Source organism: Dermacentor silvarum, chromosome 4, assembly GCF_013339745.2.
Source record: "Dermacentor silvarum isolate Dsil-2018 chromosome 4, BIME_Dsil_1.4, whole genome shotgun sequence".
NCBI classification, from domain to species: Eukaryota; Metazoa; Arthropoda; class Arachnida; order Ixodida; family Ixodidae; genus Dermacentor; species Dermacentor silvarum.
This window is the reverse complement of record NC_051157.2, coordinates 111,615,374-111,637,406: the sequence shown is the minus strand read 5'-3', so window position 1 is coordinate 111,637,406 and position 22,033 is coordinate 111,615,374. Positions and strand designations below refer to the sequence as shown.

General features: G+C 42.3%; 3 protein-coding genes across 3 annotated transcripts in view; 2 read left to right on the top strand and 1 right to left on the bottom strand.

Moving 5' to 3' along the window:
- The window catches only part of LOC119450500 (dual specificity tyrosine-phosphorylation-regulated kinase 4-like), a 220,713-nt gene extending 213,767 nt beyond the window's left edge, over positions 1-6,946 (top strand). Inside the window, exon 13 of the mRNA XM_049665926.1 lies at positions 105-6,946. Within this exon, the coding sequence (XP_049521883.1) occupies positions 105-214 (110 nt within the window). The 3' untranslated portion in view covers positions 215-6,946. The remainder of the gene's footprint in view (positions 1-104) is intronic.
- A 7,911-nt stretch (positions 6,947-14,857) lies between these two features.
- Positions 14,858-20,633, bottom strand: LOC119450501 (60S ribosomal protein L30-like). The gene is given in 7 exon segments (XM_037713976.2): positions 14,858-14,924; positions 18,191-18,212; positions 18,214-18,264; positions 18,266-18,323; positions 19,638-19,783; positions 20,419-20,466; positions 20,591-20,633. Coding segments are annotated over 6 exon segments (339 nt in total). The 5' UTR covers positions 20,440-20,466; positions 20,591-20,633; the 3' UTR covers positions 14,858-14,883.
- A 93-nt stretch (positions 20,634-20,726) lies between these two features.
- Positions 20,727-22,033, top strand: part of LOC119450499 (WD repeat-containing protein 35-like) — an 83,718-nt gene continuing 82,411 nt past the window's right edge. The window contains exons 1-2 of the mRNA XM_049666519.1: positions 20,727-20,948; positions 21,894-22,005. Coding sequence (XP_049522476.1) covers positions 20,925-20,948; positions 21,894-22,005 — 136 coding nt within the window. The 5' untranslated portion in view covers positions 20,727-20,924. The remainder of the gene's footprint in view (positions 20,949-21,893; positions 22,006-22,033) is intronic.

The following is a 22,033-nucleotide window of genomic DNA, read 5'->3' as shown; positions in this document are numbered from 1 at the left end:
GTATTTGCGTTCTGTTCTTGCGCTGTGAGTGTGTTCGTAATGTATTACCAGCAAGACAAAGTTCTGTCATGTAAATCCTTCTCTGAATGTTTATTTGTATGCAGCGCTTCTGCCAAGCAGCTCTGGGAGCCACTGCGGTAGCCTCAGCAATGGTCACAAGTTCCACGGAGATCCTCTCCAGGACTCCGGCACTTTCCTGCCACCCATCCTGTGACGCCAGCTTGTCCAGGGCAGACGGGCAAGCTGCTCGCAACCGATCAGCTGCACATAGAGTGAAGAGATTGTTCCGCCACCTCTTTTTGTTGCTGCGTCATGAACGGCGAAGATGCCCAAAATGTATTTGCAGCGAAAAGGGCACATCCCATTTGCCGTTGGCCTACTGCATTGTTTGCAGCCTACTTACTTTATCTTGTTTTGTTCGTATGTGACTTGAATGTGGGCTCTCAGTAAACCTAGACCTAACATATATATCTATACCATATGTACACACCGATAAACCATGCACTTGTCTCTTGTGGCTAGCTGCATTAATTTATGGCATGACCACACCAGCAAAAAAAAAGAAAAAGGCAGATGCAAGCTAGCGGTACAATGCTCCTGCAATGAAAAAGCCATTACTGGTCAACATCCTTTCCCTGTCCTATTTTTTTTCATGGTATCCATTAAGTGAGATAACGGCAACTATTCTGCTGGGCATTTGTATTCATCATCTCACATAACAAGAAAAGTCAATTTACATTGAACTGCCATCATTTGGTATCGAGCGCAGCTCACCAAAAAGATATGGAATCTACCTCTCATCCACCTAGCTTGATAGGCTCAGCGCTAAAATGCCCATGTTGGTCCCATGGCTATAATGCCCATGTTAGACCCATGACTGAAGAATAATTACCATTCTCCACACAGGTTAGTGAAGCACACATTTATGCCACTTTCTTTCCTTTCTATCTTTTCTTTTTTTGCCGGTGTGAACATGCTTTAGAGGCGTTATGTCACGCTGCGAATAAGCCTCCAAAAGAATTTTTTAGCATTTAAGGCCTTATATTTAGGCCTAACTGCACATTGTAATGATGGCAGAGTTGGGCAGTGTACAATGAGAGGCCTCGAATACAAGGCAGTGAGCATCATCTGGCAGCTCAACAGTGTACTTGATGCAAGAAACTCTGTTGGATATTTTATCCCTACAACAATCCTTTGTCATTTAACATGCGTATGTGCGCAAGCGTTTATTTCTTGCGTGACAGTCCTTAATTGTGTGCACTTCCTCGTCAAGAAGATGTCGTACGCACTACACAACCCACAACCTTCAGCGACATTATTGATCTACCGAAATTCCTGTGATGGTCTTACAAGCTGGTGGTATATGTGAAAAGAAACCTTGAGATTATTGTTTTATGCTGCCCGAGGTGGTTATTGCCTGTGCAAGACTTCCCACTTTCAGCTTCAGCGTTGTATAATGGTATCAGTAGAAAAAATGTGGCTGGTGAAAAATTAAGCCACATTAGACATTTCATAAAGTACACTATTTGCCATTCTCCCTACTTTGCATCCAAAACCAGTTACCCTATAATTTTTGCTGTTTGTAGAGTCTTGGCTTCATAATTCCATCGCAGTGCCAGCCATCTTCAATATGTCCTGTCACCAATCATCAATCTGTCTGATTTAGTGATTCAAATCAGCTACAGGTTGTGGCTCTGTGTGTGACACTCACGATATCATCGCTTTGAAGCGTTTCTTTTGCGCCAAGTTGTTGTGATCCCAATTGCAAAGCCTGCATTATAAGGTCACCTTTGTACTCGACAGTGCATAGACACTCTCGTAGTTGGGTTTTTCAGAGGTTAATGTACAGCTGGTGATTTAAGACGCATGTTTAAGACACATTACGACATCATTCGCAGAGAGAAACAGTGTGTGAAGAGGCACAGAATGAGTTAGTGACAGAGTGGATGGGGAGAAGGAATTAAAGGCACTAGGATTGCATCCAGTTTGCTGCTCCTATAGTTGATGAAAATATAACACATCCCAGCTGATGCTATGCTTGCGAGCAGCCCCACTAAACACCAAGTTTTCAAACACTGGTGCAACCACATATTCAGGAGGTCCCGCATGCGCTAAACTGGCCATGAGGCTAGCTGCGTACATGTTGGATCATACAATCATGAGCTCATTGTAGTGCCGATAATGCCGAGTCATTTTTAGTATGCAAAGTCTGCGCATCGCACTGTAAACTGCGACCTGTAAATAAATACATACTGCGCACTTTAATTGAAAAGCAAAGGGCGTGCAAAAAAGTGTTTTGCTTTTCTTGTTCAAGGCCTGTATTGCAGGAGCATGTAGTCCTGTATACACAGACTGAGGCTAAAGTGTGTGGGAGAGTGAAAAGTGAGGGGATTTGCATTGTGGCACTTCCCGGTGCACTTTCGAGCTGTACAGCAGCATGTGGCGTTGCAGTGCTGTTGAAGTCTCGCGTGAAATACGTACAGCTTTGTATTATAGTCGCCGTGTTGACCGCAGCGTCGTGTCATGTGTTCTGTCTCAGTGTAACGGCAATGTTCTTTCGCTGTTGTCGCTTTCCTTATCCAATACGGCAAGACTAGCCCCCCATAAACCTTCTCTAAAAAAAGATACCCCCTATAGGTCCTCACTCTTGTGTCATCAGGTTCCAGAAGCCTATAGAGTACATCATCAATGCAGCGTCAACATAGGAACATCGCTTTGTGTAACCAGAACTTTGGATGCGATATCATGTGCTGTAGTTTACTACAAAATATTTTCCATGCATTTACACTGTTGCTGCGAGCAACAGCTCCAATGATAGTATTCGCTTATGAAAAGCTAGATCTAGGTCCTTGCTTATGTTTGTTTGACCAATTTTTTTTTATAATCATTGCTCGCTTCTCAAATGCGTTGTGAAAGAGGGCCATAGCCTTCGTGAGAGGTCCTGGCAGGATGTGTGCATCTATACTGTTAACAAATGCAAGCTAAAGTCATGTGTACAGATGCTGGTTAGTATGTCATGCAACGAGGAGAGGAAATGTGCTATAAATCTCAACCGTATTTCTGTTTTTCCTCCGGGTTACATTTTAGGTTAAGCTATACAGTAAGACAGGGCTATACACCGTTCACTGTGCATGCCAGTTTCTTGACAGAAACAACTTCTGCATAATAGAACTCAAGAAAGCCTTGACTCGTAGGTAAAAGACTGAACTGACGCTGTCACAGGTGTGCCACCATGGAAGGAGCGAGGCCATCTTAATATGTGCCAGTGCTTCGCCTTACCTTCTCTCATGTTAAAATGGGTCGCTAAACTTAGCGAAAGGAGACAGAGGGCGATTTTCGGAAACATGTCGAAGGCTTTTAGGCACCTCACAGTCGTGTGTCAAGGCGAGGCTGAGAAGAAAAAAATGTGCCGGAGTAATGCTATAAAACACGAATCATTGTCAGTGTAGGATCTTGGATTTCCAGGAAGCATAACTATAAACATGGAAGAGTCATTAATGCATTTACTACATACAGGTGGTGGACAGAAAATGTAACCCTTTCGCAGAAAATAAGTGGACCAGCCAATGTATGCGTCATATGTTTAACTTTAGGATAGTTAGTAGTAGTTGTACCTTTGCCGTCATGCCTTTTGCCAGTGGCCTGAAACCACTATTATTACCGTACAAATCTGTGCAGAAGTTTGGGGAAAAAGCCCCTAGTGACTGCAAAGGCTTTTAACGCAATACGCAAATCATGGCTGTCAGCTGTTTAATTTTTGTGTTCTTTATTATTACGAAAAAGAGCAACAATATTGGCTATTGTGTTGGAGAACTAGAGATGGGGTCAAAGCCAAAAGCATCCTTATAACAAATAAAAGTGAATGTATAACCGTCAGTGTTGAGTAAAGCTTTTAAATCAATGCAGTCAAACCCGAAGAAATGTGCTCAACAAGTAGAATATACCTACATACCAAGTTTTTGCAGTTATGTAAGAGTAAACACAGGACGTTTTATGCGAAGATAAAATGCTTTCTCCTCAGTTTACGAATAACAGTGCTTGTTTGTTTGCTTAAACATGCATAAACATGCATGCTTAAACTACTAAGCTCTTTTTCCTGGATGGACAAGATGTAAATAAGACTAAACAAGACTCATCTCTAACTTGCAATGTTGGGGTTTTTGTGCGTACTATTCAATCATGCAGAAAACAGGAAAAAAGAAGAAATAAAGGGGGCACGTTTGTTTTTGAGGTAGACCAATGCTAGTTGAACATTCTGATAAAGTGAAAATCTTGCTATTCATATATTTTGTTATTTGGTTCTCTATTGATTTTTTTTCTTATTCAAAGACCGCAATAAACCTGTCATTTTCATGTGTGGAAAAAGAGAGACTGCAAGATAAACTTTTGTTGCGCTAAAATGCTCAAATGCACCAAGTTTCAAGTTTCCATCTACTTTACTGGGCTGTAGGTATGAAAGAGGCACAAATTTTAATGTTCAAGCTCTCAACAAGGTTGCTTTCAGTTTTTGTTGGCAATACAATTCTGGAGACTAAGAAAAATAGTGTGCAGTTTCCATTGATGGAGCCTCACTAAATGACATGAGAAAAGTTAACTTACTAGCCTGAAGTGTTGCACACAGGCTGGAGTGATTTTACCAATCACATTGAAACTGTTTGGACGAGTTGCTGCGCTCTGATGTCAGTCTCATCCTTTCCAAAATAGTTGGTAGTCTCGTCTGCCCCACCCCCAAAATGTGCCGTGGTTGCTCACTTTTGTTGTTGCTACTGCTGTTGTTGTTGCATAAAACTGTGCATGTGCTGTTGTTTCTTTGTGCAGTGAGTAATTGTAATGGCTTTTATGACAAATCTTCGCTTGCACTGTCTTAGTCGCCTTTTCTCGTTAATCATTCCCTTCAGGGACGGTACATAAGCTTGCTTGGGATGTCGGAGGGCCAGTTTTTGTCTACCATCACAGAGCTGGGGGAATTCTGGAATCAGTCACACCAGAGGACACTGAGCAGCAAAACAAGGAGTTGACAAGGGTTTTCTTGGTGATGGAGAATGCGCGGCTTGATGGCCGAATCCCCATTTGGTTCCCCAGTGTCTAGCGAATCTAGTCGTGCTCCTGTGAGGTCGTTATGCTCCATGAGTATCCTTTTTTTTTTCCCCCTTCTGTATAGATTTTGTTTATTTGCGTAACCTTGTGCGTATAAGTGCTGTTTTTCTCTGCTGAGTCTTCGCTCTTTCACATACTTTGGTCCAACTTTCATGCGCACTGTCTCTTCTGGAGTTGTCTGGCCGTGCATATTGGCCAGTTAGTTTGTTGTGCACCTTGCTCGGAAGCTGGAGCCTCCCAGATACAAGAAATTTTCTATGCGAGAACGGCGCTGCTTTGGATAAACAATCTGTTCATATATGCAGAGGCAGTGCATGGATACATGAGCATCTTCCATGCCTGCTTGCAGCATCCCCATAAAAAACAAGCAACATAAAAGACATCTGAATCAGCATGCAGCCAACCCAAAATTCCTGCCAGGTATTAGGCAATGTAATAAGGATAGCCTGTGTTATTTATATAGGGCCAATGCTTGGCTATAGCTCTCACACAGCTTTCAGTCCATTTGACAAGCATGAAGTACACGCTTATGTTGCAATATGTGCAGCAGGGCAGAACTATTTCTCGAATTTGGGCACCTCCTCCCAGTGAACATAATATTTTGCTCGGAGCTCTCCAAGGTGGACTGCAGTATGTGGCAAAACATTAGGGTGACGCAAGCTGGTTCTTTAGCAATACGCTAACTATCTGCATTCATAAATAGCGCTGCCTGCTGCTTAAGTTAGGCAGCTACTAACTTACTTTATTTGCAACGTATACTGCCAACCTGCCTATGAAAGCCTATTAAAAGTCACAAAGAGTTGAAAGCGGAATGGTAATCGAATGGATTGGAGTGAAAACAAACTGACAAGGAGCCACGTGAAAGAAAATGCCACTTTTGCAGTGAAAAATGCGAGTTAGCAAAAACACAAGAAAGAACTAAGCACCGTGCACTTTTCTAACAGCTAGCAGAGCTTGTTCAAATTAAGTTGAACTTGAATCAGTGATGCCACTAGAATCTGCAATGCTTGAGGTTGGCATGGTACAGTTCTACAACGCTCCCTTTTCTGTGGCTGTTTGAATATGCCTGTCTGGTTGAGTCATTTATTTGTTTGTATAAAATTACTCATTTCATTGGACAAATTTGTTTGACAAAAGATGTTGGGGACCTATAAATCGTTGAAATATACGTCAGCACAGTGCCAATTCGGACCAGTTGGATGAATAAATGGCGCTCTTAAGAAGGACATACAACAGACTACAGCAGCACTTGCCTAGCCGTGTTGTCTGGTGTATGTACGTCCTATTCAATAGCTCTGCTTCTTTATTCATCCAAATAGTTACACATCAGTTCACGTTAGGTGATGTGAACAAACTAATGAACATCCCTGAAGTATTACATGTGGCTTCCAGCACCTGTCGAGGTTCACGTAACTTAATAGGTGTCCCTCTATTAACTTGTCTGAGAAAAAAAGAAGGATGGAACAAACTGAAATCGGAACAATATATATATGTGCGATGAGCCAACACTGTCTCTTCAAAATCCACCCTCCATGAAGAGCTCTGATCATATCACTCGCTTTTCTCTGCACAACTTTCTTTCCCTTTCCTTGCATTGTGACTTGGTGGGTATACTATTTATGGTGTCAACTTCCATATGTTTACTTAGACGTGCAAAAGTGTACATGCTTTCTGGTGAACTCAGAACCTGTCGAGTGATGTCATGGGTGCCTTTGACAAGAGAGAATGTGCGGAGTGATAACAAATAAAATATGAACACAAGAATCCGTGAAGTGCAGTTGATATGTGATTGGACTGCAATTGAAATCAATGTGCGAATAAAGCATTGGTTTTGCTCTCTGGTCTGAAACAGTGTTGCTCTTTTTTCCGACGGTGCTTAATGCTTGCCTGTGTCATGACTGACAGTGCTCCTGTTGGTCAAAGTATTTAGACTGAGAGGAGCGTAGCTGTATTCTGTATCACACAGTCCTGCTAACCAGAGAGGCACATCTTGTGATTGCATTTAGAGCTACCTAAATTTGTAACAAATAGTTTTATACCTGGAAGCAAGAACCCCTTCTCTTTAACTCTGTTTCGATTTCTAGTTGTACAATTTTTTTTTTTTAAATATACAAAAACCCTATAAGATGCTCCTGGTTTGTTTTCCAATTTGCACTGGCCTCACTTCTACACACCTCGAGTATTTCTTTTTGCTAACTTTCGCCAGTTCATTGAACATTTGGATTTGCAAGGTGGCTCCTCGAGGTCCAGATAGACATTTTCCTTAGTAATGAAAAGTTCCTATCGTACCATACATTAGATGTTATCCTGCAAGATTACCTTATGAACACATATGCATCAACTATTGTGGTTATTGCAACTGACACCTTGCAAGGCATAGTAGTCTGCCAGTGATATTTTCATTACCCTTCATATTAACATTGATGACATTTACTTAACAATGCAAAGCTCTTTCTTATGCTACCGTATATATTAAGTGATATTCTGCAAGATTACTTTATAACACATAAGCTAGTGTTGTTATTGCAACTGACGTCTTGCAAAGCATAGTGGTGGGCCAGCGACATTTTTAATTTCCTCCCGTTGTTCGACACATTTTTCTTGGCAGTTTAATGTTCCTATCCTACCGTATGTTAAATGCTATTTTGTCAAGGTTTCATGAACCCTACAACTAATGCTATTGCGATTGACGCCTTGCAAAGCAAGGACCTGTGGCGTATGTCCCTATATAATCTCAACTGTTTCTTTTTTTTTTATTTGCTTCCAGACTTCATACCCATTTTAATTGCAGAATTTTTGGCAATATATTTCTATCCCTCCATAATTTAATATTCATCAGCAGAGTCTGCAGTGGTCATCACTGATTGTCGTGCCTTTATGCACCTTTCTCACTGCTTCCAGTGACTTACAGACTACTTTGAGAGCGTTCAAATTATTAGTGCAACTCTTATCTGATTGGTTTGGGTACCTGGGCAGATGAGGACTATCTTTAGCGAAATTAGATTTGTTGGCGAAGGCTTCCAATAAATTACATTAGACTGATTTCACCACGTTCAGAGTGCATGCATAGCAGCCCTGCCAGAACCGTAGTGACAGTAGCCTTCGCCGCTTTTCTGCTGCACTTGGGTTCAAGGACACATTGAGGGTAATGAAGGGCGTAATGTTAATGTGGATTTTTCCTGTGAATTTCAGAGGCAAGTAGGAGGCACACCTTGTCAACCCCACTCCCGTTGTAGCATCTTTTCATTATAATCTTCCGGCCTTTTGAGGGCTGAGCAGGTTTGTCATTCTACAACACTACATACTTCTTATCATAGTTGCCCTTCAGCCTGCTAAAGACTACTACTACTAGCATCTTTTATGGCAGTGGTGGTGCAACTCTTTGTGAAATTGATTTATCCTCTCTTCATTAGTGTTTATCACAGTGGCTGCATTTCAGAGTCAAATTATGATAAACTGTCAATGATTTTAAGTGCCATGCGCGAGTACATTCGTCTGGCTGCTGATGCACACCCTGGCTGTGCTAGAAATGAATTTGTGAACATGAAACATCCGTAGACACAAGCCTTTTACTCAGAAGTTGCTTAAACTAAAGTTTTATGCTAGGTATTCATTTCATATGACAGATTGTGCAACAAATCTTATTGACTGTTGGTGTTGCTTGCGTCTCGTTTTCCAACGTGACAAACCAGCACAAAAAGCCAAGTATTGTTTTAATGATGCAGAAATTCAAAAAATTCTTATGAACTCCGATTCAGAGGACTACGATGTGATTACACGATGTCTTCAAGGGACAATGAGACATCAAAAAGGCCATGTTGCCTGACGAACAATACAGTTATCCAAATGAAATCATCAATTAGCATGTTAGATTAAAAATAAATAAAATGCTCAGCAAATATATTTCCAATAAATATTATTTCATTTTAAGGCCTGCTTATGTGCTACTTCACAGAAATTTAATTCATTGCACTTCAGAAAGACATCCAGCACACCAAAAGTTTAAAATTAAATTCTCTGGTTTTACATGCCATAAGGATTAATTTGGACCACCTGGGGTTCCTTTAACGCGCCCTATAATCTAAGCACGCATTTCTTGGTTATTTGCTGCCCACAACACTGCACTACAGTTTTCTTAAATTCATTAGAATGTACAAATTTAGGTAGAAGTTAACATTTACTTTAAGGTCAGTCATAACAAATTCCTATGTATATACTCGTACTTCTGTCATTTGTCAACACACCAAAAAGTAATTAGAATATTAACTACTTAACAAATGTAAATGCAAGTTACAAAACTAATTATGTTACAGTAACTTGAGTAGGGTATCAAATTAAATACAACCTGGTCCAACGCACAAGTGCGATTTCCACAGTGCATGCACCAATGGCACGTTGCACGAGTGCACAAAAAAAGAAAAGAGCACTGTGTGCCGATGCCACAACCTCGACGCTTTTTTCTTGCGATAGTACAAATATTAGCGCAAAAAAACTATTCTGAAAAAAAAAAAAAAAATCAGTATCTTGCCATATTGCATCTTCCTTTCATTCAATCGTGCACCAGCACTTTGCCATTTCGCTTTTCCACAATATTGTTTGATCTGACAAATTATTAGATTTTTCCAAGAAAAGAAATTTGTGATTTTACTTACATGGCTAAATGAAAACAATGTCTCACGCTGCATGTTGATTACAAAAATGCAACGTTCTTGTCTTCCCTCTTGGGGTGTGATTCTCTTGCTTTCTCGTTTTTAATGTCTGCTATCTTTGCCCAACAATCGCGTTTATGGTGTACATCAGGGGTCTCAAACAAGCGGCCCGCGAGCCGCGTGGCCCCACTGAATAGTGCACCCCTTTCCTGACTTTCTCAACTCGCTGAACTATTTTAAGTGTTCCTTTTCGTAGCGAGGTAGACATAGAAGTTCTCACGCCAGAAAAATACAAACACGGGGCAATGGAATGCACGGACAGACCCTTCAAAGTGATAATAGCACGCTAACAAGATTACGCATGACTAAACGTGACCATCGCCATCCTTCTGCTGAAAAGTACGTGTGGGTGCGATAAGACTTTCCCCAATCAATATATAATAAAACGAGCGGGAGAGGCAAATGGCCAAATAAGACCTGTGCAGAAGAAGCACCCTAGCCTTCATAGCAGGCCGTTTGCAATTGTTTGCGCTTAAATCGTGCTACGCCCTCACTGACCCATCAGCATGCAGTGTCAACAGTGGAAGCGCTTCCTCTCCCATGTGCCGACTTCTGCGTAATTGTAGGCAAGCACTGCAACAGAAGAGGAGGGGGGCAGGGCCAGAAAGTCTACTTTGATGAACTTCATTTGGTTACAGACAACAAATTCGAGTCAGTGCATGCAAATTGTTTATACTGGTACTACAATGTGTCCAGATCAGTTGCCAAGATGAAACTTGCAAACCACAGCACCTAACACCACCTGGAGAATCTTCAGTTGCCAGGATAAAACAGAATATAAGTTACAGAAGTGGACCAATAGCAGACAGTGCCAGTACCATATACCTTGTGTATACACGGAGTAGGGTCCATCCACTAAAATAGAGGTCTTTCAAACTCTAAGAATGCCAAATGTCAGCAGATTGCAAGCAATTTAGGCTATCTACTAACTAGGCCAGAGCAATAGCATCGTCAATGCAGGTCTGAGCATGTTCCAGAAAAAAGCAAAGAAAAAAAGCATTAAACAAAATATGCACTTGCAAGCAAGTCCACTGTGCACTCCCGGGACCCCCCCCCCCCCCACAATCATGCAAGTATTTGCCTCTTTCAGCACTATACATGGTTTCCAACTAAATGTTACCCAGTTGGAGCATTCACGTGGGCATGCCAACAATGCGCAGGTGAACTTGCCAGACTGCACGCTTCAACTTGGACTTTAAATTGCATTGAGCACATCCTCGATTACAATTTTAAAAGCCTACATGTGGGCTACCAGGGCAAGCACTGAAGGATTTCTGCAATCCACAACCATGTTAGAGAATGTACAAAATTTATCACAGTGCCTAGTTGCATTTTGTAGGTAGAATTAGGTTTGAATCCAACTGCCACCAGAAACACGCATTTCCAAATGGTGAAGATGAAAATTTTGATAACATAAAGTATCCAAAAGTATCTCAAAGCATTTTAAGTGAATGAAGGCAGGTGCTCCAGCTCACCTGACTACATGCATAGCCTACAAGGCACTCTAGTGCTTTCCCTGCAAGATTTCTGTGCTATGCTGCAAGTTGGCAGCAGCACTTACAACACTTCCCACGAATGCTTGTTGAAATTGCTCCTTTACTCGAGAATGTGCTTCGCCAGGTACCGAGAAATGTACTTGAACTGCCCCAATTATCAAAATTAATAGAAGAGTGCTGCAACACAAGAATGACAGAGGAAGCATGCATTCAACAGCACCTTTTATTGCTGTACTGCAGTCCTTAAGTTTGGCAGTAAAACACCAGATGGCATAACACCTACTGTACTGTACTCTTTCACCTGAGCAGAGTGCAATTTTGGCCTCATCTCTAACTATGCACATCAGCCATAGTCTTCGTGCATCAGAGGAAAGTGCAGTCTTAACTAGTCAACGAGGTACACCATAGGTGGAAACATGTTATACTGCTCCTCCTTTGCAGATGTTGAAATGAGCCTTGCAGTAATTAATGAATGATGGAATTTAACATCCCAAAGAAACATATGTGCTATGAGAAACTCCATACTAGCAGGCAGCTCCGGATCAATTTTAAGTGATCCGCAGCTGATCCCTTGGGTTTACTATGCACCCAAAGCTTAATCATGAGTGTTTCTGCATCCCCATCGAATTACAGCCAGCCCGGCTCGGAGTTCCGTAGCCTCACGTTTTCACCCCAGACACCAACGCTGATCGCACCCCTAGTGGACAGTCTGAACACGAAGGGTTGCGTCCTGTCCCGCTATAGTGACTGCGCGCCCGTGTGTTATCGGATTGCATACTACTGGTGGTCGTGTTTCCACAATGGCAAGCGTGGCCTTGTGACCGCAAGCCTAGTACACAGTACTGCTGTGCCATACGAAACATGGAGACCAACAAACCTGTGGAATTCTGCATATTCCAGTGAAATTTGCAGACAGTAGTAGGACAGAATGACAGTAGTAGCATACACAAATGTGCAGTTTCTCATTAAAGGGGCCCTGAACCACTTATCGAAGTGGAGAAATACATTTGAAGTGAAAATAGGCTATTTCAGAATCACTTTGCCACAAGAAGTACATCAACGTGTTCAGCAGAAGCGGAGTTATTGCTATTCAAACATGGCCTCCGCTGTGCTCCCCTTTCTCCTTCAATGCCTTGCACTGCGAAGGCTACAGCGGAGTGGGGCGGGGCCACAACGCTCCGCCTCGGAAACGTCACTGTGGCGAGAGTTCAAATTTCATTTCGGACTTCCGATTTTACTGCCTACGAAGCGCTAAACTTAAGCCAAATGCGGCTGTCCTCAGCGAGCTGCAGTGCGCTTAGCCACTGGACTCGTGGCGGCCGCGGTGGAGCCGATCACACCGACCAATAGCAGCCGTGTATTGGAGTGTGCTTTACTACGAAATAAAGCACACAAAAAAGAGCGAGGATCGTGGGGTCTTTTGAAACGAGAGCGTTTGAGAGAAAGGTGATTTCGTGTTCCGCTTGCGAGCTCCACGGACCGCGTACGACAGCTGAACTTGGCTGAGATGTTCACAACAGCGTATGCTACCCACGGAGACTTATTTCACCAAGCTCGAGGGATGGTTCAGGCCCCCTTTAAAGAGGCCCTGCAATGCGCCAGGGAAAGCTTGTTGATTGGCACAGATAGCATCACCTCGATGTGGCGATTTCGTGTACTTTGTAGACAGGACGTGATGTCAATGAGTGATGCTATGATCAGTTGTTAAAAATGTAATGTGCAATTTACGATCACACAATATTGCGAGTACTGTGATAAAAGATTTGGTATTACGTTTGACCACCATTATAAGTATCACACAGCCACGGGCAGGGCGTTGCAACGATGGGAATGACACATCAACATGCCAAGTACTTGTGTAGGCCAACAGCCACCTCGCAGAAGCTGTTGCAACCATAAAAATGGTGGCATGGCCTCTGAAATTAGACTGCTCACCACCCAACATCAGAGGCCATGGGAACGCCATCAACAGGCTTGGCAATCATGGTGTGCCAACTTACACTAATGTCCTATTGCTGTTGGTATCACCATATGACATAAAGGGAGAGTAAAATGTGGCATTTAGAGCCGCGAAAATTCGAGCGGAGAGCAACTCATTTGTTTGTATGTATCTTTAAATTCCTGACCAATAACTTGGGTTAGTGTGGGTTAATTTTCATAATTCCTTTCGCTCTGTGTTCTAGATGCTGAGAATATATCCAGAGCAAATATGGTGATCCGAATCAAGAGCTGCAGGGCGCCTGTAACTTACTTTCGTATGTTGTCATATGCCTTCGCAATTCTCCCTGCACTGATAGCAAGCAAACATTGCCAAAACAAAGATAATTTATCACTGTGTTAAATACACTGTTCAACTACTAAGTGATGCTAAGCGCTTTTGATCTTTGCAACAAACGCAATGTCGAGTAAGAGCTACTTAATGTTTGCTTTTTTTTTTTAAGACAAGCACATGACAATAAAATTACAAAACAAATTCTTATGATGCAGTCAACTTGCTCAAGTGCTTGGATGTAGCGAGACATGCGACTATTGTGTGAAAAACCTCTGAAATCAGTTGTACAAAGCATAGTGCCTATGTTTCCGAGTGAGAACACACGCACACGAATGTGATAGTTTGAATACGCTTGCATGCACACCTGCACTCTACTAAATAAATGAACAGCACTCAGCATTATTCGCTTGCCTTACACCAGAACGAAAGAAAGAGTACTTATTTGTTTCACACATTGCATTGACATATGATGGAATCTCATTGACAATGATACGATCTTCGCAGGAGCCAGATAAAACGTTATCGTCCAAAGCAAGCTCCCAAAAGTAAGAAAACAGGCTTACTCGGTGACAAACTCGCTAGCATAGCTTTCTGCGGTGTCGAGTGATGCTGCTCCGCATAACGCACATCCTATGTGGAGCAGCATCACTCGTCACTGAAGGGGCAGTTTCATTGGTCTCCTTCGCTCATTTGCCACTGTGGCGCGGCACAATTTAAATCGGTCCAGGTCCGATCCCTCATGTGGCCCGAAAAACCTGCTCCGTGGCAGCTTTTGAGGTGCGCTTTCCAGTTAGCCTGACCCTTCGTGAGTCGGAATGTTAATTTAATCTAGTACCCTTGAACATAAAGCTAAGAGTTTCAGAAATACCAGTTTGCAGTTGTATTATCCAATTTCAGGTGAAAACGCGATCGTATCAACCATATGAATATACATTGCTCCTATGGGGTGTTGGCCCAAAATAAAGCATACATATTATCCCGAAAAACGTATCAACAAGATTCCACTGTATATCTTGAGCTGTTTGCATCACACTGGAGTTTACACATTACCGCTTCCCAACCAGTTCAGGCAATGTTGTTCAAAACACAGCGGCAAGATCGCCATGAGCAATAAGAGAGAGCACTGCTGCAACCGCAGAGGCAAATTTTTTAACGAAGGGGGCTGCAGTTGTCATGCCTAGAGAGACTCCGGCCACAGCATTGGCCAGGCCCTTAATGTATTTCTCGAATACTTCATGCATTAAAAAACACCCTATGCGAAATAAGCAGCCTTTAGTCCACACTTTTCTATTAACAGTTTTAATTAAGTTCACTGCTCGGTAGGCATGCTTCTGATGATGTCGGAATCCCCTGTAACAGAGAAAAGAAACAAAGACGGCAGGATATTAACTCCATGCAATTTTTTCCAGAAATACCAGCTACACACCAGTGCACTCTCTGCATGCACCAATGTGGTCTGCACACAAAGCACAATAAAATCCAGCTGCAAAGCTACTCCGAAAGTCACTCGTTAAGATTCTAAACCAGGCAGAATGACAATTTCTACATCGGGTAGTTAAGAACAACACTGAAAGAAATATTTTACCTTTTAAAATGCCTGACACATGGAGTACTTGTTAGAAGAGTTATGCTCTGCCTTGCATTTCAGTGTGACAACACTGACTAAAATATTTCACGATGGTTAGTTGTTGAGCACAAACTTTGACGGCACATAGCTGTTAGCTATGTTGCATCATACGATATTAGCCCACAGCTTCCTGACCAACTACATACAGCGCAGACCGCTTATAACTTAAGTTGCCAGCATCACAAATATCTCCACTTAAACCAAACCCATTTCCAAAGCCTGCACACATGCAAAACATGTAGTTCAAGCAGCCAAGGGGATCTGATAATTAAAGCATGCGACTGGGATGCTTGCATCCTTTTAAATGTGCAAATGTTGAAAGTTTAATGATCGAGGTCCAGCCTTTACAGACGGTCTTTACATGAAGCAGAACACAGACACAAAACACTTCAAGACGAAACTATTTACTTTCCACACACAAACTACCGTATTTATTCGAATATAAGGCAAGGCTTTTCCCCCATAATCTTTAGCCTCGAAGTCACCCCCGCCATAAACGTGAATTTTGTCTTTAGATGTGGCTTCACGGCAGCACACGCCGTGATGCCGTGAAGCCACACTGTAAGGCGATATCTTTTTCCTTGGGTCCTCCCAATTGCTTTGTCGCCTAGACCATATTTAGTTATCATGGTACTTCGATTTCATCAAGATCGCTTGTAAGTGGGGACCAGCAGTAAGCACAGTGTTGCAGAGTTCCCTTTATGTAGGTGTTGATATGTGACAAGGCATTGCTTTCCGGACCTATCACTTCTGTACAGCATGCTTAATTACTGTCCTCAGACAGCCACAAAAAAGATTTTGGGCAAAGCTATTACCAATTTTTGCTTACTGAACAATTGCTCAGCGACTGTTTTTCAAGAGGGCTGTACATGCGAATGCCTTAAGAGTGTTTCACATGCTGCGGCTGCAACAAAAATATCTGTGCGGTCGCACGCATCGAAATGCAATTTTCAGAGGGCCCTTTTCCCACGTCCGAGATGCTGCTGGTGTGACTGCCAGGGTCGCTGGCTGCCAGCATTTGTGTAACATTTGTGCTACATGCCAAATAGCAAAATGTAATGCGAAAATCTACATGTCATGATATTGAATTTCATTTAATAGGAACAAATAACATGTGCGTTTTGTAATTACACAAGTTCTCTGAAGTTTTAGGTTTATTTTGGAGTGCGTAACAGTGCTTAGTGGAATTTAGTGCGCGAAACTTGGCAGCTGTTCACAGCTGTAGGCAGTTCTGTAGCAATCGTCTCCTGCGGTGCCGTGTCTGTGCAGTATGATGTATAACTATGGGTGGGGTAATTTTCAAATATGAACTAGTTGGTATTTTAGAATATCGAAAGTAATGAAATATATACCAAGAACTGACTGTTAAACAAAGTATCACAAATTATCAAAAAGTGAAACAACAAAAGTTGCAATGAAGTCATTGTTTTCCATTTTGCAGTGGAAACCTGAATGACAATCTGATTTTTTGCTTATAGTCTGTCATTTTGTGTTTCTTGCAGTCTAGTGATGTATCAGTTTTATACTTTACACTACGAGTGAAACCTTTCTTACAACAGGCTCTTTTAAATATGCCTGTAACACACAAATCATTCAATAGCTTCTTCCACAGTTTCTGATCTTTTTTTTTTCATTTATTTAATGTTTTTGGAAAGCTAGACATACAGCAGCCATTCATTTTCGGAAAGCTCATTTGCAGCCAGGCTCTAAAGATGTTTGGAGGCTATTTATTCGTGCAGTTCTTTTGATTACAATTGGTGATCATGTGCTTAAAACTGATGCTAATTTTCCATGATAACTGTCTTTTTCACTAGACAATAATATTACCACTGTAATCTGCATTTGACTACTCGATATCCTATACTTACCATTCTATTTCAAAAAAATTTATATTCACCCACCTCTAATAATAAATGTACAATCAAGCAAAACATTGTCTGTTGTATAACTGCGATGATTACCTCTTAAAAAAAGACTGTAATAAACGTGCAGCCGATATGTAGTTGGCAAAATGTAATCTTATCGATTTCTGCAGAAGAAAAAAGTAATTCTCATCATATTAAAGAGATAAAACGATTGATATTATACTCGTGTATCAATGCTTCAAAATAAATTGTCATTATTGATTATTCCAGGTCACAGCGTTGAATGCGCAACTGTAGAAAATACACTGCGATATAGTCTGCACGTAGCTCAGGTAGCGAAACCTCTTACGGGCACATTCAAGCCACCAGAAAAATAATGTACGAGAAACGACAGGAACAGAATGCAAGTGAATTGAGTGTGCAGCACAACATCGAAACTTCGCGTGGAATCCTGCCATGCCATCTGCCCCTGTTAGAACATGTAACTGAAGTTGCAATTCCTTAAACAGCTCCCGACGTGCGATTTAATCATAATGCACATGACCATACAAAGAATACTGTGCTACAATGGCAGAATTTTTGCATCGCAAGTAGCGTGTATGCAATGAATCAGAAAATTGCAAAATCCATAGGCCATTTCGCCTTGTGGGTGACACCTCGGCAACTGGCAGTGTGTGTGGATAACTTCAAAGGCATGTACTATCACCATCTATCAGCACACGAAGCCAGCGTGAAAACACTTGATTTGCAGCATAGCATGTCAACAAACACTACTACCATCTCCAAAGCAAACTGCGACCATACAGAGAAATTTCGATGGACCTTCTCCCCCCTCTTTTTTTTTGTGTGTGTTGGCATCCAAACATCGCACTGATCACTGCGATGTACGGTCAACCTGTTAATCATAGGCTGCAAGCTCTGCAACGAGTGCAATTTCTGTCGCATGCGATCCAAATCGCATCATGTGAAACAGCTTTAAGTGGCGCTACAGCTGAAGCCAGTGGAATGGTGACTTAGCATGTACAGTCATATATTCCGAGGATTATCAAAATGCATATTCAGTGACATTTTGTTGCTCTCATGTTTTAACTTCCACAGGGACTGAAGGAGACAAAGAGCCTCACCTGGATCAGTGATGCTGAGGACAGCAGACACGGTAGTACTTTCCGCACGCTGTGCCCAGCTCAATGTTGTTCCCCTGTGTAGTGGTGGACACCAGTCTTGGCCAGCATGGCGTAGTACTCAATCTCACTCTTCCTGCAAAAGAAATTAAGACATAGAACCTGTCAGGGATGCGCAGCAGTTGTGCTTGGAGATAAAAGTCAGATATAAATGAAGTCCGAGCTTAAAATGTGAGCAACAGAAGACAAATACACTTTGAACAAATCACACAGGTTTTCCTACGGTCCTGTGCATGAATAAAAGATGTTTAGCATGCAGAAAAGGGTAAGAAGAATGTGCTCGCAGAAAAGTAAACAGGAATCCCTAAAAGATCAGTCACAGAAACTGTACCCATTAAGTAAAATTTGGCAAGATACTTTGCAACATAATGAAAATGCAGGTCCTTTGTGATGAGTGAGATGCACGTGTATGGTGCATCAGCCAGCCAGTCATTAGCAGACAACTATAAACAGGCTCTGGAGTGTGTAAGTGGTATGGAAAGAAAATAAGGTGAATGGTAAATTTGGCGAGTTGGTATTCGTTCATTATTTATACAGCGCTAAGTTGATGCTCGCCAGCATGCAGTTCTGTTTGTTTCTAGTCTTTCTTCCGCTGTGATAGCAACGATCTTGCAGCCGAAACCATCATTTTCTCAAGAAAAACTTTGTTGAAATACACACTTCTCATCGGCTACGGTACTGCCTACTGCCGGCTCTGAAATATGCGCACTGATACCACTACTCTCAGAGTCTGCACAGTGTACCCAAACTGCTAAACAGCACAGTGGTTTGCGCACCTAGATACCAATAACACATTACATCATTGTGCTGTCACCAGCACAGCCCCAGCTTCCCACAAAGCAACAATTTTGACAATGAAATTTTGCCACTTGCGCGAGTCTAGTGGGAATAATTCGCGAGAGGACGTTAAGGCAGTGCCTTTTCATAGCCAATGAATAGTTTGCACACAGTTAACAGCCATCGTTCTAGCGAACTAACTAGTGTGGCAAAAGATCAGTAGACTTCAGCAATTCCTCCAACTCTGAACTCATTTACGACAACAGGCCCTCATTAGGCAACAGCATGGAAAGTTTGGCAGGTTCACAGAGCGGCACGGTGACAAACATTACAAAGACGCACATAGACGCAGCGATACGTCATATTTTCTTTTTCCTCAATACGTGTGCATCTGGGTGTTTTGTCATGCCTGCTGGAGGTCGAATGCTAGAATGGACTCGACCATCCTTGTAAAAACGTATCACGTTTACCAGCACCCTCACCTCTGTCCCGTTATGTGTGGGTGCCACGCTGTGCACAGTAAAAGAAAAACACAAAACGACTACACCCAAACGAAAGAACTTTCATTGTACACATTACGAAGTGTTAGAACAAAGTGGTTGCCAGGCCTCACCTGAGTGGAGGGGTGTTGTTGGCGATGATGATCAGCTTCGCCTTGCCTTGCCGCAACGTCTTGATGGTCTGTTTGTGGCCCAAGACGTACTTGCCAGACTTCATCACAAGGGCTAGCCTGGAGTTGATGCTCTCCAGAGCCTTTTTCTGCAGTGGTGAAGAGACGGACGACGTTTTGGTAAGCTTTCTAGGAAGCTATCAACGAGCTCAGTCTCTCTGCTCATACGCTTTGCAGCTTTTACGGTCCAGACGTTAGTCGTTAAATACGTGATTAAACAGCTCGACACAAGATTTAAAAAGGATTGCTTCTATTCGTACAAGCGCATAGCTACACCAATACTCGTGGATGAGATAGCTTATGAGTTCATTAACGTATTGAGTCAACGCACATTGCCAGGCTCGCCGATTCACAGCAAGAAATTACACCGTCAAAGACTAACCCGTCTTTTTCAAAGCAGTGGCGTCACATTAAGCACGTCGCAAATTTCTAACAATGAGTTAAGACTGGCAGTGACCTAAAACCGCTCCCCTAAAAACGGGCAAGTCAAAGCACCGACATTCAGCAGTGTCTGAATGGCACGCCGGCTGAGATCGATGGTAAGCATGCTGGAGCCGCGGGTTTGCAGCGAAAACACGAAGCCATATCATTACGGAACCACGTTTAAACCCTCGCAAGCAAACTGACACCTTTCACTTACAATAATAAGCACAACGCACAGCGAAGAAGCGTCAAAAGCGCGGCGATGTCAACGCAAACAGCATGGAGTTAGGTTTAACCTCACCTGTTTCTTTTGAGCGACCATCGTGAAGACGCGCGTGGGTGCGCTAATCTGCAACAAAAATACCGTCGATGAGATGCTAATCAGACGTTTAATGGAGTGTAATGTGCTCCGCAATGAGAAAATAACAGCGAAACAGCGACACAAATGGGAGAGTCAAATTGCCGACACTCACACCACGTTGCTGAAGCAGGCCAAAAAGACCCGGATAAGAACTCTCAAACCCAAAAAGATAATTTTATAACGTAAAACAAAATTTTTAATAAATATTTGCAAACAATTTGTTAAAATTTTAAAAGTAGTTATTTTAAGCATTATTGTGAGTTTGTGTTTTGTAGTTTTATTAAAATATTTTGCGTTTGAGGGTAGCGTGTAGCGTCGTCATGGCAGCTGTTTGTGCTTCTTTCTGTTGTGATGTGCTGCTTTGATCGGTGATCGGCTGGTTTAATGACTACTTTCGCCCGATCTCACTGAAAACGATACCCTCAGCGCTGCACAAGGCGGTCATCATGTTCATTTACTTGAGCAAGAAGGTAAGCCAGCTTGAACAACTTTTTTTCCCACGGTCGAAGTTCACGCTCAGGTGAATGACACCTGTTTGACAGAAGCTTGCGCGAGTCTATGCACGTACAATAGAAACCGAGATTCTGTGCTTTCAGAAGAATTACGCGGAGACGTGCTGTGATCTGTGCTGAACGCGATCCCAACTGTGCCCAGTTTAAACGTGTCGTTTAAGCAGACACTCGAACGTGCGAAACTCTTACCTCGGCTCTGGGCATCACGAATCATCCGTGACTGACCAGAATCAAGTTGTGGGCCAGCTCTGTTAATAAAGTTTCGAAGAGTTCTGGCGGGTCAAGTTCGGTGCGATAACACACTGTAGCAAAAAATAATCCAAGTGTCTCTGCGGAAATCTAAACATTTGATTTGATTTGATTGATTTGCTTTATTTGTCTTTCCAAGAAAGAAAGGAGCAGTCACAAAAAGCTACTGCAATGAGTAGCTTGACGGGGTGACAGCCCCCTTAGAATGACTGCAACGGACAGTGCGTAGGACAAAAATATATAAGAAATGAATAAATATACACAGGAATAATTATACATGTTGGTAGAATATTGTTAAACATTAGGATAACAGGAACCCGATGTAAACAGTTTTAGCTACATTAAACCAACTTTGAAATAAGACAACATAGAGAAATAGCGGGAAACATTGGAAGGATTGGTGCAAATACACAGTCGTTCTCAGGCGCGCACGATACACGCTTCATTCTAGTGTTTCGATGTAACTGCTTTAATTGCATGTCGCAAGTAATTTCTGACCGAAAATATAATCCCTGGTGAACTGAGAAAATATTTAGCGCAGTTTGCGACAATGACTCGTTCTATCAGGAATAGCTGAGCGCCTGTGCAACTAGTTGAAGTCAGTGTTATCGAAAATTGATGATGACCGTTGCCTTGTTTATCTTCGTTTTTCAGATTGCCATCCCCAACAACACAAGAATTCAGTGTTTAGCGTGGAACAGAGAACATGGTTACATAGCTTGTGGGGGCGACAATGGCCTGTTAAAGGTGCTGAAGTTAGAAACGGGTAACTAAGAAGCTGCTTCTTCTCCTTA